This window comes from Myxine glutinosa, chromosome 2 (assembly GCF_964187855.1).
Source record: "Myxine glutinosa chromosome 2, kmMyxGlut1.1, whole genome shotgun sequence".
In the NCBI taxonomy this organism is placed as follows: domain Eukaryota; kingdom Metazoa; phylum Chordata; class Myxini; order Myxiniformes; family Myxinidae; genus Myxine; species Myxine glutinosa.
The window spans coordinates 140,978,029-140,996,518 of NC_136262.1; the positions used below are offsets into that span (position 1 = coordinate 140,978,029).

The following is an 18,490-nucleotide window of genomic DNA, read 5'->3' on the forward strand; positions in this document are numbered from 1 at the left end:
GATCTGAACGCACGAGGAGATGTGTGACGATCTCATGCGAGCTACGTTCATTGCTGGTATTTACTCCCCATCAATATGGCAGCGTTTGCTGGAATCGCCGACCTTGACTGAAAGAAGCTCACGACCTGGCCCTCATGCTTCACCAAGCCCAAACTCCATCGGAAGCATACAGACGCCCTTATGTTACGGCTTGTCTCACTGAGGAGAGACGCTTGGAGAACAACGCTGCTGTGGAGCGCCCTGTTGCTGATATACCGTTGGAGTCGACGGAAGCCCGCGGAGCCGAAGGTACGAGTCTGGCGGCGACTGCCTCGGTCGGGGGTAACGCTAAGTGCTTCTTCTGCATAGAGGAATCATCCACGCACTGCGTGCCCGGCACGAGAAGCGGCATGCCACACATGCGCCCGGAAAGGACATTTTGCAAAAGTATGCCGCTCTTCACGAGGGCGGCGCTCCCGACCTACGCTGGCCGGCCTTTCCTCAACGCGCGAGGCACGCACGGCACCCCTGGAGGACCTGACACTGCCCGGACCGCACGGCTTGTCCAGCACCGTCGTTCCAGTACTGATTGAAGGACAGTCTGCAAACGCCCTCGTCGACATGGGATCGACTGAGAGCTACGTCGATATGAGCCTCGTCCGACGGCATGGATGGCCTATTCTGGGGACATCGCACAGGATCTTCATGGCTTCACAAGCACTTTGGATGCGCACTAAGGGGGAATGTCGTGTAAAGCTAGTGATTAACAGCACAATGTATCCGGATGTTCGTCTAATGGTCTTGCCTACCTTATGCGCTGAGGTTTTATTGGGACACGATTTCCTCCATCGCCATGGCAGGTTGGAGATGACGTTCGGGGGAGACGCTACCCTCTCGGTCTGTGCTTTGGCGGGGATGGCTATCGAACCGATGTCGTTATTTCCGAATCTAACTCCGGACTGCGCCCCGGTCGCTATCAAATCGAGACGCTATTCCCGGGCTGATGCGTAATTCATCTCTGAGGAGACAAGCAGACTACTCAAAGAAGGCATAATCGAGCTCAGCCGATCGCCTTGGCGTGCGCAAGTTTTGGTCGTCCAGACTGAAAATCATCGCAAGCGCATGGTAATGGATTACTCTTAAACCATCAACAGGTTTACGGAATTGGACGCCTACCCACTTCCGGGGTTGGATGCATTGGTTTGACAGGTCGCCCAATATGCCGTGTATAGTACCCTCAATCTGCGCAGCACTTATCAGATCCCGATCTCTGCCGCTGACCGAATCTACACGGGGTTCGAATCGGGTCAGCGGCTGTATCAATTCATGTGTTTGCCCTTCGGCATCACGAATGGCGTCGCATGCTTTCAAAGGGCCTTCGATGACATAATTACCAAGGAACACTTAACGGACGTTTTCGTTTACCTTGATAATCTAACGGTTTGCGGGCATGATCAAGCTCATCACGACGCTAATTTGCGATGCTTTCTCCAGGTCGCGCAAAAGTACAGCCCGACTCTCAACGAGGACAAATGCCGTTACTCTGCCAGGACCATAGATCTCTTAGGGTACACAGTGACCCAGGGTATAACTCCTGACAAGGAGCGTCTGCGCCCCTTGCTCGACATGGCGCCGCCACACGATCGTGCGTCCTTGGAGAGCACTCGGTTTGTTTGCACATTATTCTCGCTGGGTCCAAAATTACTCCGAGAAGCTTCGTCGCCTCATTGATTGCAAAACATTCCCTATGTCTCATGCCATCAAGGTCGCTTTCCACGGGCTGAAGTCAGACATCGCTGGCGCCGCTGTGACCTCCATTGATGACAACATCCCTTTTGTTTTGAGAAGCGACGCGTCGGATCACGCGATCGCTGCGACTCTCTCTCAAGGGGGGAAACCTGTGGCATTCTTCTCAAGGACCCTCTCCTCCACTGAGAGGTGCCATTCGTCTGTCGAGAAAGAAGCCTATGCAATTGTGGAATCGATTCGATGATGGAGACCATACTTGCTTGGCAAATCGTTTGAAGTCATCACTGATCAGCAGAGTGTCGCCTTCATGTATGATACGCGCCATGCTCAGCGCATTAAGAACGAGAAAATTACTCGATGGCGCATAGAGTTAGCTGATTATAGCTTCAAGATCACGTACCGCCCAGGACGGGAAAATCTAGCGGCGAATGCCTTATCCCGGCCAGGGGTTTGCACAAGTTTAACCTCCTCCGAGGACCTACACGTTCTTCATGACACCTTATGTCACCCTGGGGTGACCCGCCTGGCTCATTACGTGCGTTGCCGCAATTTGCCCTACTCTGTTGAAGACGTTCGCCGTCTGTGCCGTACTTGTCCCGTTTGCGCTGAACCCAAACCGCGTTTCTATAAAGCAGATATGGGTACTTTGATCCAGGCTACCAGGCCGTGGGACAGATTGGCTATGGACTTTAAAGGTCCTCTTCCGGCTTCCGGTACCTCTCTTTATCTCCTCACGATCGTCGATGAGTACTCCAGATTTCCATTCGCCTTTCCGTGTAGTGACATGACCGCTGCTTCGGTTATCTGTTGTTTGCAGCTCCTGTTTGCGATGTTTGGGAATCCGGGTTATGTACATACCGACAGAGGTGCGGTGTTCTTGTCCCAGGATGTGAGGAAATTCCTGCTGCAGTGGAACATTGCCTCTAGCTACACTACTCCGTACAGTCCGCAAGCTAACGGTCAGGTGGAGCGATTTAATGGCATTATATGGAGGGCCATTACCCTGGGCCTGAAGACCTATGGACAAGGACCGGACAAATGGACCTGGTTGGTGCAAGGGGCATTACACTCGATCCGTTCTCTACTGTGCACCGCTACAAATGAAATTCCTCACGATCGTTTATTTCGCTACCCGCGTCGTACCGGTGGTGTCCAATCCTTGCCTGGTTGGCTTGCCGAGCCCGGTCCGCCTTTTCTCAAACGAGTGGTACGCTCAAGCAAATACGATCCGCTCGTCGACAAGGTCCGCATTCTTCAAACTAATCCCGATCACGCTTGAGTTCAGCTGCCGGACGGCCGCGAGTCCACGGTGTCAGTGCGCCATCTCGCACCATGCGGGGATCCCTGTTTGGCTTGAGCTCAGCACGGGGAATCCAGCAATGGGGAATCCGCCGGCAGCCCCTCCCCCTCACTCGCCCAATCCGATCGGTATAGTTGTGCCGCCTCCATCGCCCGAGATGGAAGGTATTCCTGACCGTGACGATTTAGGCACCGCTGTTGAAGGCCCCGGTGTTCAGAACGCGCACGGGAAGAGAAAGTCGTCACCCCGATCGCTTCGGCTGGACTTGATGGGACTCTCTGATTTTATGTACTCTTATGTAATCATCTGCTCATCGTAGTTACACACGTACTGCTACACGGCTTGCTAGCAAGGTTTTAAACCCAGGGAGGAATGTCGTGAAATTGTACCCAAGTTATAACCCAGGTGTTATTACAACTACTGTCCAGTCCTGTGACATTTATCGTGTGTTATTCATGTGTATGCCTAGAATGGTAAGGGGAACTACATTGCATAGTGCTTGCTTGTTTGCTTGGATGTCATACCCACTCTTGCTCGTATGATTGTAGTGTACTGATACTATGCTTGTTGATTTCCTTCCAGGTACTGCTGGAGATTGATTCTGATTAAACTCAGCTTGGAGACACTGTTGTATATTATGATTATTTACAACAATTTTGTTATAGGAATACCATGTCATGGAAGGACCTATTAAACTGCTCCAAACACCTTAACATGGCAAGTGTTTAGAAACATAGGAATTCTTCTGGATTCTTTGTAGTTAATAAGCCTAATCATCTCAGGAAATCATAACTAAATATATTCCCATTTCGAACAGGTTCCAGGGCTCTGCTGCTAAGCCCGTTGGGGAAGCTGAGAGCTATTTCATATGCCCCCCCCCCCAATAGGAATTTCTGACTATGTCAGTGCCTGCAGGGGGCGCTATGTTTGACCTTCGCCCCAAGCGTCATAAACCATCACTACGCCATTGCGCCTGTGTTCCCTGCGGGAGCGGCAGGCAGGGTCATTCCTCTCTGGGGGATATAGATTACAGTAGATCTAGGGTCGGGCCTCAAGAACGTCGGGGGTGTGTTAATTTACGAACTTTGTTGTGGAGCACTCACCAAGTGGTTTAAGCATTCCAGTGAGCACTCCATTTAAAACCGTCGATAAGGAACGGCTGGCTTGGCGAGCGCCAGCTAGCTGCTTGGTAAATAAACACACCCCGGGTTTCCTCCATTTCAGTTTAGCATTAAACAGCAGGAGCGACCGTCTCAAAAAGTAATCAAGTGTTTGTGGCCTATAATATTTTTACTTCTGGTAGGGGGTGCTTCCACCAAAATGGCACAAGGCGTTTATACAAATTAACACAGACCTTTTTCAAGGAGGAAACCCCTTGGGGAGACAGGTATTATTAGGGGACCATAGGTACCCTTTTGAAATCGCTCGGATTATTATTATTATTATTCTGATTCCATGAAAATTTGTTGGCGACCTACAGGCCACACCTTTCATCGTAGGAATTTGAAACTTTGACCATGTATGGGATACCATATGACTTGATGCATATCCTAAGTATGACGTCATAAGTCACGTTATGTCGTGGACATATTGGATTTAGTGAAAATCTTAAAAATCTATCGCCTCCTTCATTTTTCGACCTATTGAGTTGAAACTTGGCACACATAGTACACCCCAACGCGAAGAACGCTCTTTTCTCCGATTTTTATTTTTTTGCTTAATTAGTCTACGGCGCGCCAATTAAAAAAGTGCTGACTCTGCATTTTTTAAATATAATTATTATTATGATGCCTTTTTTTTTTTTTTTTTTGGGATACTGAATCGAGGCCTGTGAAAGCTAACATTTACTTCACAAACAGATCAACCAGACAAACAAAATATATAAAAAGAGGGAGCAGAAGACAAGATGGGGAGAGAAGGGGAAGCACACAAACACGACATTTGAGAGCAGGGAGGTGTGTGGGAGGGAGAGGGCTTGGGGGGAGGAGGTGTGGGAAGGGGGGGAGGGGGGTGGGAGAAGTATAAAACACAAGGACACCAAGGACTTCCAGGACAGAAGTTGGTATTTCAAAAAAGTGGAATTGGGGTGAAATTAGCGGGGTAGAAAAGATCAAGGTTTTGGATGGGGGAAGATAAGAGATGGTGGTGAACAGCTGTTTTAAAGACCTGGAGGGTGGAGTGGGATTGAAGAGAGTGAGGGAGTTTGCTCCAGAGGCAGGAGAAAAGAGGTATGAAGGAGTGAAGGTGAGCAAAGAGTCTTAATTTTGGCAGTTTAACGATAAGAGGGTTGCAGGCAGATCTTGTGCGACCTGTAGGAATATTTGCGGGACAGAGCCCAGAGAGTGCTGGGGGGGCAAGGCCAGAGAGGAGTCGGTAGAAGACGGAAAGACCACCAACCTGCCTGCGGTGAGTGAGTGAGAGGCCCTTGGAGTTAGCTTCATCGCGGGAGATTCCAATGATTCTGAATGCTTTGGTTTCAACAGCATGAAGACGAGCTAGGTGTGAGGCAGGAGCACCAGCCCAGAGGGGAGAGCAGTATTCCATTGAGCTGCGGATGAAAGCCTTGTATGTGGTGAGGAGTTCAGGTGTATCAAGGAAGGACTTCGCACGACGGAGGATGCCCAGTCGGCGACTGGCTTTGGAGGCCAGATTTGAAATGTGGTTTTCCCAGGAAAGATCATGGCAGATAGTGAAACCCAAAAGCTTGAGTGACAGAACTTCTTGGAGAGGATCATTCAGAAAGTGGATGGGAGGGTTGTCCAGTCGGTCTTTTCGGAGAGACATCGTAAGAGTGAGATTTGTCAGGATTGAAAGACATGTTCCACTTGTTTGCCCAGTCTGTGATTTTGTCCAGGTCTGCAGAGAGTGAGGAGGCTGCAGACTGCCGATCTGAGGGATGAAGAATGGAGCGACAGAGAGTAGTCATCAGCAAAGAGATAGAGAGGATTTTCAAGAGAGTCAGAGATCATTGATGAAGACCAGAAAAAGCACAGGGCCCAGAACACTGCCTTGGGGAACTCCAGCCTGAACAGAAAGAGGAGATGAGAGAAATCCATTCAGGGCCACACGTTGACTATGACTGGAGAGGAAGTCCGCCAGCCATGCGTGGAGATTTCCATGGATACCAAAAGAGGAGAGTTTGGTGAGCAGAGCGGGGTGCCAGACCGTATCGAAGGCACGTGATATGTCAAGGGAGACAGCTCTAATTTCCTGTTTGGCATTGAGGACCTCCATCCATTGTTGAGAAAGCAGAAGCAGCAGATCCAGAGTAGAGTGACCAGGTCTGAAACCAAATTGATGATCAGAGATCAAGCCATTGGAGAAGAGGAAAGATTTCATATCTGAAGCAATGATGGATTCCATGACTTTGCTGATAATTGGGAGAAGGCTGATTGGTCTGTAGTTGCTGGGATCTGTTTTTGCACCTTTTTTGTGCAAAGCGGTGATGTTGGCAGATTCCCAAGCAGATGGCAGATGACCTTGAGCAAAAGAGAGGGTGAAGAGAACAGAGAGAGGGAGTGAAAGAGCGGAAGAACAGGATTTTAGGACTTGTGGGCTGAGGCTGTCAGGTCCAGTTGCAGAATCAGAGTCGAGGGTTGACAAACTTTTCCACCTTGTCAGGAGGAAAGGACACAGAGCCCAGGAGCAGCTGGGTACGACTGGGTACGGTGGGTACAGAGAGGGATGGGTTTGGGACACAAGATTTAGAGGCAAACACAGAGTTGAGGCATTCAGCTTGTTCACGTGCGGAGTCAGCCGTGTGTCCGTTTGAGGTGAGGGAGGGGATGGAGGGGGAACAAACACCAGAAACAGATTTGACCAGACGCCACCAGGATTTGGAAGAGGATGACAGATAAGAGAGTTCGGTCCTGAGAACGGAGAGATATTGTTTCCTGGCTCTCCTGAGGGTGGACACACACTTGTTTCGGGCTTTGTGAAAGGAAATGAGATTTCCTTCCGTTGGATTTGCTTTCCAGGAGACGAAAGCAAGTTGTTTCTGGGCAATAGCCTCACCACAAGATTCCGTGTATCATGGACAGGAGGAAGGGTATGACAACTGAAGACGAGATGGGATAAATCTGTGCATGAGAGAGAGGAATTTACTTTGGAGGAATTCCCAAGATGAGTTGATGTCAGAGGCGGTAGAGATGGGAGACCAGTCCAGATGATTGATGGCTGCTTGAAGACCGTGCCAGTTGGCCTGAGTGAAATGCCAGACTAGTCGACGCTGAGGAGGCTCTCTGAGAATGGTCAGAGAGATGTCCACTTTAACAAGCACATGATCAGATGAGCCGATTGGAGCAGAAGAAGAGCAGCAGACATTTTCAGGGAAGTTAGTCATAACCAAGTCCAGAAGAGAAGATGCTCCGTTGACTGAGATCCGGGTCGGGAAATTGACAGATTGTGTCAGTCCCAGTGAGTCACAGAAGTCCTTTGCTGAAGAGCCATGGCTGGTGAGAGAGGTACCCACACCCAGCCAACTGGCATGGTGACAATTGAAATCACCACATATGAGGAAGAGAGAGTTGGGATGGGTAGATAGAAGTTGGTCCATGGTTGGCCATGAACTTTGTATCAACCTACAGGCCAAACCGTTGGTCAGATGAACTTGATACCTTGACCAATTATAGTATGTCACTTGATTGGATGCACTCCTAATTATGACGTCATAGGTCATGTGACATGGCGGCCATGTTGGATTTAATGCTAACCTTTAAAATGTATCCCTGCCTTCATTTTTCGATCGATTGAGTTGAAACTTTGACCACTTATGGTATGGCAGGTGATTGTATATATATCATAAATATGACGTCATCGGTCATGTGACATGGTGGCCATGTTAGATTTCATGCAAACCTTTAAAATGCATCCCTGCCTTCATTTTTCGATCGATTGAGTTGAAACTTTGACCACTTATAGTATGCCATGTGATTGTATACATATCATAAATATGACATCACAGGTCATCTGACCTGGCGGCCATTTTGGATTTCATGCAAACCTTTAAAATGCATCCCTACCTTCATTTTTCGATCGATTGAGTTGAAACTTTGACCACTTTTAGTACGCCATGTGATTGGATGCATATCCTAATTATGACGTCATAGGTCACATGACATGGCGGCCATATTGGATTTTTTGAAAACCTTTAAAATGCATCCCTGCCTTCATTTTTTGATCGATTGAGTTGAAACTTTGAATAATCAGATCCGGGCTGCCGTTAACCACTCTGGTGCGTCCAATCAGGATGGAGCGGCATGGTCCCCGGATCATCACTGCCCGCAGTTTTACTTTTTTTTTTTTTTTTGTATACAAGATCGAGGCTCGTGAAAGAGCGAACATTAATCACACAGAAAGACAAACCGACACATAAAACATATAACATAGGGAGCGGTAGACAAGATGGGGAGAGAGGGGGAAGGACACAAACACAACATTTGAGAGCAGGGACCGAGAGACATGGAGACATCGAGAGATCTGAGAGAGGGCGAGGGCTTTGGGGGGGGGGGGGCATGGGAAGGGGGCGGTGGGAGAGGTATAAAACATATGGACACTGCCAGGACTTCCAGGAAAGAAGTTGGAATTTCAAACAAGGTGGATCTGGGGTGAATTAGCGGGGGTAGCGGGGGTACGCCATGTATTAGTATTAATATTGTTTTGTAATAACATTAATATTATGTTATTATATTAAATGTTGTTACATTTGTTGTTAGAAGTGGCCTTGAAAAAAGGCACGCGTGCACACACACGATAAAGCTATCTTAACACGGCTATACACCTCAACAAGCAACCCCCTTGGCCTCCATTGTGTCGCCCTTAGTCTCCCTATCAAGTTCTTCAGGCCTATCCACAGTTCTTTGGGCCTTGCACTGCAGACTCCCGCCCACATCCTCAGGAGTCGACAGCACGGGCAGCCGTGAGAGCTCAGCCCTGTCAGCGAGCCGAGAAAGTTCTCAGACTCCTTCGTTACGCAGAGGCAAACCACGTTCTCCAGTATTTTCCACTTCTTTCAGAAGCTTTGTGAGCCATTTTAGCTAACTTTTTACGATATGTTTTAGTATGCCCTGGTGCTCATCGTTGCTCAGGGTTTATGCGCTTAGTTATGCAGAGGCAATCCAAGTAGGTGCATGTGAGCGGCAAATCAAACTTGCCCCTCAAACTTTCCCGGTGGACGTACATAAATTATTCAGACGAAATGGCAGTGCCCAGCGACACAACCCCCGAGCTCACTTCGTCCAAAATAAATAATCTGTTGAGTGCATCCTTTTGTCAAATATTCTAAAATCATCAGTTTCTCCAAAAAGTTGGCAGAAGGTTTGCGATTGCCCAAATTCATACATGGATAAACCTCAATAGTGAGGGAAAACACATCTCAGCAGGGCATCATCAAACCTGGACTGATCCGTTTGACCCAACAGCTTCGAACGATTGTCATCGCCTGTTATTCAAAGTTCACGGACAAAACTAATATAGATAGACAGTGCTCAGAAACATGAAGAGTTCAACAAGTAGAGACCGTGGGATGAAGAAGCCAAGCGGCTGTCGAAGTCCCATTAGAAAAGGAGGAGAGGACCGAGGAGGAGAGGAGGACCACTAAACAGGTTGCCAGAAGCTCCACACCTTGGCTTATTAAGGGAAAGGGATATCCCCTTCCCATGTCCCTTTTCTCAAAACTGCACAGGTAGTGTGTTCTAAGAACGCTCCAGCTCGCTTTTTGTAACGAGTCAATATCGCTCGTACCAATGTCTTTAGTGGTTCGTAAGCAGGTGTGGTAGTTTGTAAGCAGGCCTGACCGTTTGTGAGCAGGCTTGGCCCTTTGTAAGCAGGCCTGGCCATTTGTGAGCAGGCCTGGCCGTTTGTAAGCACGTTTGGTGGTTTGTAAGCAGGGTTGGTGTATTGCAAGCAGGTTTGGTGGATTATAAGCAGGGTTGGTGGTTTGTAAGCAGGTTTGCTGATTTGTAAGCAGGTTTGGTGCTTTGTAAGCATGCCTGGTGGTTTGTAAGCATGTCTAGTCTCTGTGCCTTCGTCAATGACCATTTCAATATCCATGTCATAAATAAAGGTGTGCTGCTCAACGTTAAATTGCCCCATTACTTTTAATACCTGCAAAAATAAATAAATAAATAAATAATTGTACAGGTAAATCGAAGGAAACTTGAAATTTATCCATAACCGTATTACTAAAAATCTCGGCATGATAAAGTGTTGCCTTTTCTTATCGTCCCAGCTGCATACTTCCCACAGGCCACCGATGACGTCATCGGTGTCTATGACTAGTCTTGGCTGGAGGTAGTAAATACATAAATTAAAAATCTAGGGTAAACAGAAACTCACAATGGTAAATAAAAGAAAAAGTTGCGTCCATTACGACATTTTGCGCGATTAAGACGATGCAGGTTTGTGTAGAATGTTTGGAATAATATAACAAGTCAATATTATTTATTATTATTATACGTGTAACAGCCATTTATTGGTTTAACGTGTGAAAAGGGCCGAGACACACGAGGATCATTCAGAAATCACCGCTCCCAGGGTCGTGCCAGGTAGAATGACGTCATACGCACCCAAACGTTAAGGTTATTTTAACATGATACCAAATTTAGGAAAAGGGGTGGGGGTTGGGGAGGAGTGGGGAAGAAGCAGAGAGAGAGAGAGAGAGAGAGAGAGAGAGAGAGAGAGAGAGAGAGAGAGAGAGAGAGAGAGAGAGAGAGAGAGATTTGGTGAGAGCGCGGGTGACTCGGCGAGCGAGCGGGCGACTCGGCGAGCGAGCGGGCGACTCGGCGAGCGAGCGACTCGGCGAGCGAGCGACTCGGCGAGCGAGCGACTCGGCGAGCGAGCGGGCGACTCGGCGAGCGAGCGACTCGGCGAGCGAGCGGGCGACTCGGCGAGCGAGCGACTCGGCGAGCGAGCGACTCGGCGAGCGAGCGGGCGACTCGGCGAGCGAGCGACTCGGCGAGCGAGCGGGCGACTCGGCGAGCGAGCGGGCGACACGGCGAGCGAGCGGGCGACACGGCGAGCGAGCGGGCGACACGGCGAGCGAGCGGGCGACACGGCGAGCGAGCGGGCGACACGGCGAGCGAGCGGGCGACGGTGAGCGAGCGACTTGGTGAGCGGGCGACGGTGAGCGAGCGACTTGGTGAGCGGGCGACGGTGAGCGAGCGACTTGGTGAGCGGACGGTGAGCGGGTGACTTGTTGACCGGGTGACTTGGTGAGCGAGTGACTTGGTGAGCGAGTGACACGGTGAGCGAGTGACACGGTGAGCGAGTGACACGGTGAGCGAGTGACACGGTGAGCGAGTGACACGGTGAGCGAGTGACACGGTGAGCGAGTGACACGGTGAGCGAGTGACACGGTGAGCGAGTGACACGGTGAGCGAGTGACACGGTGAGCGAGTGACTTGGTGAGCGAGTGACTTGGTGAGTGACTTGGTGAGTGACTTAGTGAGTGACTTAGTGAGTGAGTGAGCGAGCGCTCTATTGTGCAGCACGAGGTTACGGAGTGAGTGGATAATGCGGTAAAACGAAGATGAAGATGCGTCGACTCGTGATTTACTGTACGGCGGGACGGACCATGGTACCAGGTACCAGGTACCACTACCAGGTACAACAACAGAATAGTACCAAATACTAGTACTACACCTGCGTTAAAATGTGCGGTTAAAACTAGGTGTAAATGGCCTCCGACGGAAATAAGTAAACCGAAAAGCCCATGGTATTCAGGGGGACACGTGGCAAACCCCCCAGTGCATGCCGACCTTGTCGATGTACACCGCGAGTCTGTCGTTCAGGTTCTGCAGGTCTTCTTTCTCCTGGATGCGACTGATGCGCGTCGGGCTTAATGGCGACTTCGACGCCGACGATGACGATGATGATGATGAGGCCCGCGGGACCCGTCGTGATGGCGTTGCAGACATCGTTACAAAATGTGACGACCGAGGCCGGAGGACACTGAACGACCTCCGGAAAGGTGGCTCCGATCATCCGATCCGATCGCCCCACCCGTGAGTAGAATGCTTAAACCTCGAGGGTGGAGCCTCGCGAGACAGATACGTCATCACGCGTCAGCCAATAAGACCGCAGTGGGGGGCGGAGACTAATACAGTGCACTGAAATTAAATTCCGCCACACCCTCGTGTTTTGAAAACTCGTTTCTTCCTCGCGATCGTGATTAATCCGATTAGTTAATGAACTGTTTTCACGGTTTTATTAATATTTATCCGTACAAATTCGGTTACATTCTTTCTACTTCATATACGTTAACGTTTCGTATTAAATACTTACATATCTCTGATAGGATGTTATGACGAAGTTGTTTTTGAGTTTATTAAAACGGTTTCGATTCCCGAATGGCTGTAAACTACTATCCTGGTGTTTCACCATCGATGCGTCATCATGGACGCCCAAAGGTGGATATCCCACCTCCACCTGGACCTCATGCACACACAATATGTCGTCTTTCGATGCTCGAGTCGCTGATTATATTTAGCAGTAAAACCGTCAAATTACAAACTCCCGCTCGACGAAGCACAATATTCCTGACGCGGGACATGAAATATCCCACATCATCCCCAATCATCCCCGTGATGAGCAATAAGGTAAATATAGAGCGTCCCTCTTACTCTCTTTGTTTTTATTTTTTATATACATTTTCATTTATTTTTACCCTCGCAGGAGGAGAGGGGATTGTTGGGTCTGTCTGTCTGTTTGTTTGTTTGTTTATTTATTACTTGCAAAATCGAAGATTTTTCAAGTATATTGGTCGGTTGCGTTTGTGGTTCTGTCTGTCTGTTACTTTGTCTGTTTGTCACTGGCCTAAGGGTCACAATTCTAAACCGATCGTCACGAAACTTCACGAAGTTGTCTAGGTCGTCCCAATTGAGAAGACTATTGACTTTGAGGTCAAAGGTCAAAGGTCATCTGGAGGTCAAATTTCTAAAATCGCCATTTAAAATCCGATTGACTTGAAAATTGAACAGCATTTGTATATCGAGTCACTAAATTGGGAAATGAACTATTTTTGAGGTCAAAAGGTCAAAGGTCAACTCAAGGTCAAACTTCCAAAATCATCACTTTTCATCTGAAAAACAGTCAATTTTCATCCGATTGACTTGAACAGCATTTGCATATTGCCTCACTAAATTAGGAAACCAACTATTTGTGAAGTCAAAAGGTCAAAGGTCAACTGAAGGTCAAACTTCCAAAATTATCAATTTTCATCTGAAAAACCATCAATTTTCATCCGATTGACTTGAAAATAGAACAGCATTTGTGCATTGCCTCAATGAATTGGGAAACCAACTATTTTTGAGGTCAAAGGTCAACTCAAGGTCAACCTTCCAAAATCATCATTTTTCATCTGAAAAATCGTCACTTTTCTTCCTATTGACCCGAGCTTTGATCAAGATTGTCAATTTTAATCTTGATGAAATGGATAATTTGCTGTATCAATGGAATTTTTTTTCTTGGTGAGGGGGGGGGGCGATTTGGCAAGTATCGTGCTCCGCATGACGTCTTTTTGTTCCTTGCAAAATCGAAGATTTTTCACGTATATTGGTCGGTTGCGTTTGTGGTTCTGTCTGTCTGTCTGTTTGTCTGTTTGTTATCTTGCCAAAACGAAGTTTTTGCAAGATGTATTAGTCAGCTTGTATGTTTGTTTGTGGTTAATCATTTTTTTTTTCACGTTTAGATCACTCTGTAGACCACAGTTATTATTGGAAACTCCTGTAACTTCGCATATCAGAGTCCTATAGAGATACCCTTCAGCACACAAAATTTTGAAGGTCAAGGTCAAAGGTCAAGGTCACTTTGTGGTCAATCATGGAGGTCGACGAAACACTAATTTTTTGAGTAACTTTGATCGGATCGTCTCCAAACTTCATGGGAATCTAGTATATGGTCCGGCGCTCAGCTGATTAGTTTTTGGTGGCGATCGGCCTTGACCTTCATGGTTAGCGCTGGAGGTCGAAAATTATTGACCCCAAGGTCAAATTTTGAAATCGTAGGTACCATATCGAGTAATACCTCATATGAATGCCCTTGATGAGTGCTTCCCAGATCTGTAAACAGTTTGACGCTATGACGTCATTTGATGACGTCATGACGAAAAAACGGAATTTTCACATTTTGGCAAGATACGGTTCACCCTGTGGGTGACATATGTTCATTATCTTGCCAAAACGAAGTTTTTGCAAGATGTATCAGTCAGCTTGTATGTTTGTTTGTTTGTTTTTTTGTTTGTGGTTAATCTTTTTTTTTTCACGTTTAGATCACTCTGTAGACCACAGTTATTATTGGAAACTCCTGTAACTTCGCAGATCAGAGTCCTATAGAGATACCCTTCAGCACACAAAATTTTGAAGGTCAAGGTCAAAGGTCAAGGTCACTTTGCGGTCAATCATGGAGGTCAACGAAACCCTTATTTTTTGAGTAACTTTGATCTTATGATCTCCAAACTTGGTGGGTATATAGGGTGTGGTATGGCGCTCAGCTGATTAGTTTTTGGTGTCGATCGGCCTTGACCTTCAAGGTCATTTTGAAGGTCATTCAATTTTGACCAAAAGGTAAAATTTTCAAATTTCAGTTACCATATCGAGTAGTACCTCAAATTGAAGCCCTTGTTGAGTGCTTTCCAAACATATAACTAGTTTGACAATGTGACGTCATTTGACGGCGTTATGACGAAAAAACTGCACTTTTCATGTATATTGTATTGCTTTAGTTCGCATTGTTTAGGTCACTCTGTAGACCACAGTTATTATTGGAAACTCCTGTAACTTCGCATATCAGAGTCCTATAGAGATACCCTTCAGCACACAAAATTTTGAAGGTCAAGGTCAAAGGTCAAGGTCACTTTGTGGTCAATCATGGAGGTCGACGAAACACTAATTTTTTGAGTAACTTTGATCGGATCGTCTCCAAACTTCATGGGAATCTAGTATATGGTCCGGCGCTCAGCTGATTAGTTTTTGGTGGCGATCGGCCTTGACCTTCATGGTTAGCGCTGGAGGTCGAAAATTATTGACCCCAAGGTCAAATTTTGAAATCGTAGGTACCATATCGAGTAATACCTCATATGAATGCCCTTGATGAGTGCTTCCCAGATCTGTAAACAGTTTGACGCTATGACGTCATTTGATGACGTCATGACGAAAAAACGGAATTTTCATGAAAAAATTATTTCCTCAGTTCTCATCAAAATCTTTCAATATTTCATGTGCGTTGGTCATGAAGACATACTATTCACCATACGAAATTATTAAGGTCAAGGTCAAATGGCAAGATACGGTTCACCCTGTGGGTGACATATGTTCATTTGTTTGTCACCAACCTACAGGTCACAATTCTAAACCGATCATCACGAAACTTCACCAAGTTGTATAGGTCGTCCCAATTGAGAAGCCTCTTGTTTTTGGGGTCAAAAGGTCAACATAGGCCAAAGGTCACCAACTTTGCCAAATTTCTAAAATCCTCAATTTTCATCCGATTAGGTTGAAATTTGAAGAGGACTTGCATATCTGGTCACTGAATTCAACCACCAAGTATATTTGAGGTCAACATAGGCCAAATTTCTAAAATCCTCAATTTTCATGCGATTGTCTTGAAATTTGAAGAGAACTTGCATATCTGGTCACTGAATTCAACCACCAAGTATTTTTGAGGCCAACGTAGGCCAAATGTCTAAAATCCTCAATTTTCATCCAATTGACTTGAAATTTGAAGATGACTTGCATATCTGGTCACTGAATTCAACCACAAATTATATTTTAGGTGAATATAGGCCAAAAGGTCAACATAGGCCGAATTTCTAAAATCACCAATTTTCATTTGATGGACTTGAAATTCTAAGAGGATTTACAAATATGGTCACTGAATTCAACCACCAACTATTTTTGAGGTCAACATAGGCCAAAAGGTCAAGATAGGCCAAATTTCTAAAATCCTCAATTTTCATCCAATTGACTTGAAATTTGAAGAGGACTTGCATGTCTGGTCACTGAATTCAACCACCAAGTATTTTTGAAGTCAACATAAGCCGAATTTCTAAAATTCTCAATTTTCATCCGATTGACTGGAAATTTGAAGAGCATTTGCATATCTGGTCACTGAATTCAACCACAAATCATATTTTAGGTGTACATAGGCCAAAAGGTCAACATAGGCCAAATTTCTAAAATCATCAATTTTCATCCGATTGACTTGATATTCTAAGAGGATTTGAATATATGGTCACTGAATTCAACCACCAGCTATTTTTGAGGTCAACATAGGCCAAAAGGTCAACATCGGCCAAGTTTCAAAAATCCTCAATTTACATCCGATTGACTTGAAAATTGAACAGCCTTTGCACATTGAGTCACTAAATAGGGAAACCAACTATTTTTGAGGGCAAAAGGTCAAAGGTCAATTCAAGGTCAACTTTCCAAAATCATCATTTTTCATGTGAAAATCGTCACTTTTCTTCCTATTGACCCGAGCTTTGATCAAGATTGTCAATTTTAATCTTGATGAAATGGACAATTTGCTATATCAATGGAATTTTTTTCCTTGTGGGGGGCGGGTAGGGGGGATTTTGCAAGTATCGTGCTCCACATGACGTCTTCTTGTTTGTTGGTTTGTTACTTGCCGGAATAGATTCCGGCAAGTATGTTGGTTGGTTGGTTTGTCTGTCTGTCTGCTTGTCTGTCTGTTTGTGCGCAGTACTATGTCTACATCGTTGCACATAGAATCGCCATACTCTGCACACATATTTGCCTTGCCCTGGAATAGACTGTGTCCAATGTTTAACTCTCTCGGCCCAAGGCCTCCATTATGACATCATAATTCGATAATTTGACAAGTACAAAACTATCATCCAATCAAGATGCAATTTCTTGAGCGCCATGTCAGCATAAACTGGTGGAGAAAAAAATATAATGATGACGTCATCGGTCACGTGGTTCGGCCACCATCTTGGAAAAACCGAAAAAGTTTGCACCTCGATATCTCCGAAATTGCTGAATCTTACTATATAATTCACCAAATGTCCGTCCGTCCGTTCGAAGGTACCACCAAAACGGCTCAACCAATCGCAACGATATTTTGGGTGGGTATTCCTGGGACCCCTGGGAGTAAAATAGGCTATGTTGTTTTTCCAATTTTCCCAAACACGATGGAATACTATTTACTGATATGAACAGTGATGTGGCTTTTGTTGAAATTCTACAAATACTGTTTATTCTACGTACCAGGAGAGAGGAGATCGACTCCTGACGAACTCTTCCTATATAAACGTGCGGCTCCAAATTAACATGGTAGCGTGCGTGTGCAAAGCGACTGAGAAACAGGTGTAGCGGCCACTTCATGTGTTACAGATTCGGCGCGCACTCTTCACACATAAACGTGCGACTGAGAAAGACGTGCAGCGGCTGCTTCCGTCTTGCAGAATTCAATCTTTTTTCAAAATGGGTGCCATGTACTGTTTAGATTTTGATGATTTGTGTGTATGATTCAACAGATGTTTATATGAATCGTTTAAAATAAAAAAAAGCCTTCAATTTCTGATATTTTGCCTTTTCATTTGGGCTTCCCAATTGAAGCCCGGCCCTTAGGGCAGGTACCGTTGCTAGTAGAAAAAATTGAGACGTGGCTCATTGTAAAGAACTCTCCATGGGGAATAAAATATTGTTGCGGTTTTGAGAACCCACACTTGCTTGTAAATATGACATCATTAAAGGTTAAAGGTAGCACCCCATAGATAGGCCACAAGCAACACGTAGGTCACCATAGGACTTCAGTTATTCCTTAGTATATGTATAGATAAGGCCATGTTTCCAATAGTTGAATCTGCGTTGTGTCAATCAAATAAGAAGTAGGCCCTTTCGTCCATTTTGACAGCCTCCCTCTCCAAGCGACGCCATTAAGCGCGCCCTCCTGTCTGTGCCCCATGGCCCTCCCAATTTGTTACGCGCCTTTGTCAGCAGCGTTCGCTGCCCTTGAGCTTGAGCTCGCTCAAACGCCGCCATAAGCCACGAGGTGAAGCCCAGAAAAAGGGGGCGGAGCGCCAGGAAGAAGGTGTGGCCACGTCACCCAACCATCAGGGCAGGGCCGGTAAGCCATAACCAGCCAACCAGGGCTGGAGGGACATCGCCTGATAGGCGTGGCTTTTGGGCTGGCGGAGCGATCGCTGGCTGTCTTATAAAAGCGAGCGCACAAAGCCCTTTTACAGGACTTATTGGGAGAGCGCACATTTACAGGACTCTCGGAGGACTCTCGCTAAGCACTCGAGTGAAAGATTGATTAAAAGAGGACTTGTTGGAAGGCGCTTGGTAAAGGACTTATTGGGAGCGCACATTTGAGAGAACGTACTCGCTGGCGCTGATTAAAGCAGGACGGCCAAGGACTGTCGTGATTAAGAAGAACGTGAGAGTATATGCGCTTGATCCAAGAGGGCTCGCTGGCATTGGGAGTTCAAAGAAGGACATT

At 46.5% G+C, this 18,490-nt stretch overlaps 1 protein-coding gene across 1 annotated transcript in view; it reads right to left on the bottom strand.

The window, feature by feature from the left end:
- The window catches only part of LOC137414633 (lamin-B1), a 39,408-nt gene extending 27,357 nt beyond the window's left edge, over positions 1 to 12,051 (bottom strand). The window contains exon 1 of the mRNA XM_078772641.1: positions 11,785 to 12,051. Within this exon, the coding sequence (XP_078628767.1) occupies positions 11,785 to 11,943 (159 nt within the window). The 5' untranslated portion in view covers positions 11,944 to 12,051. The remainder of the gene's footprint in view (positions 1 to 11,784) is intronic.
- Positions 12,052 to 18,490: the final 6,439 nt, after the last annotated feature.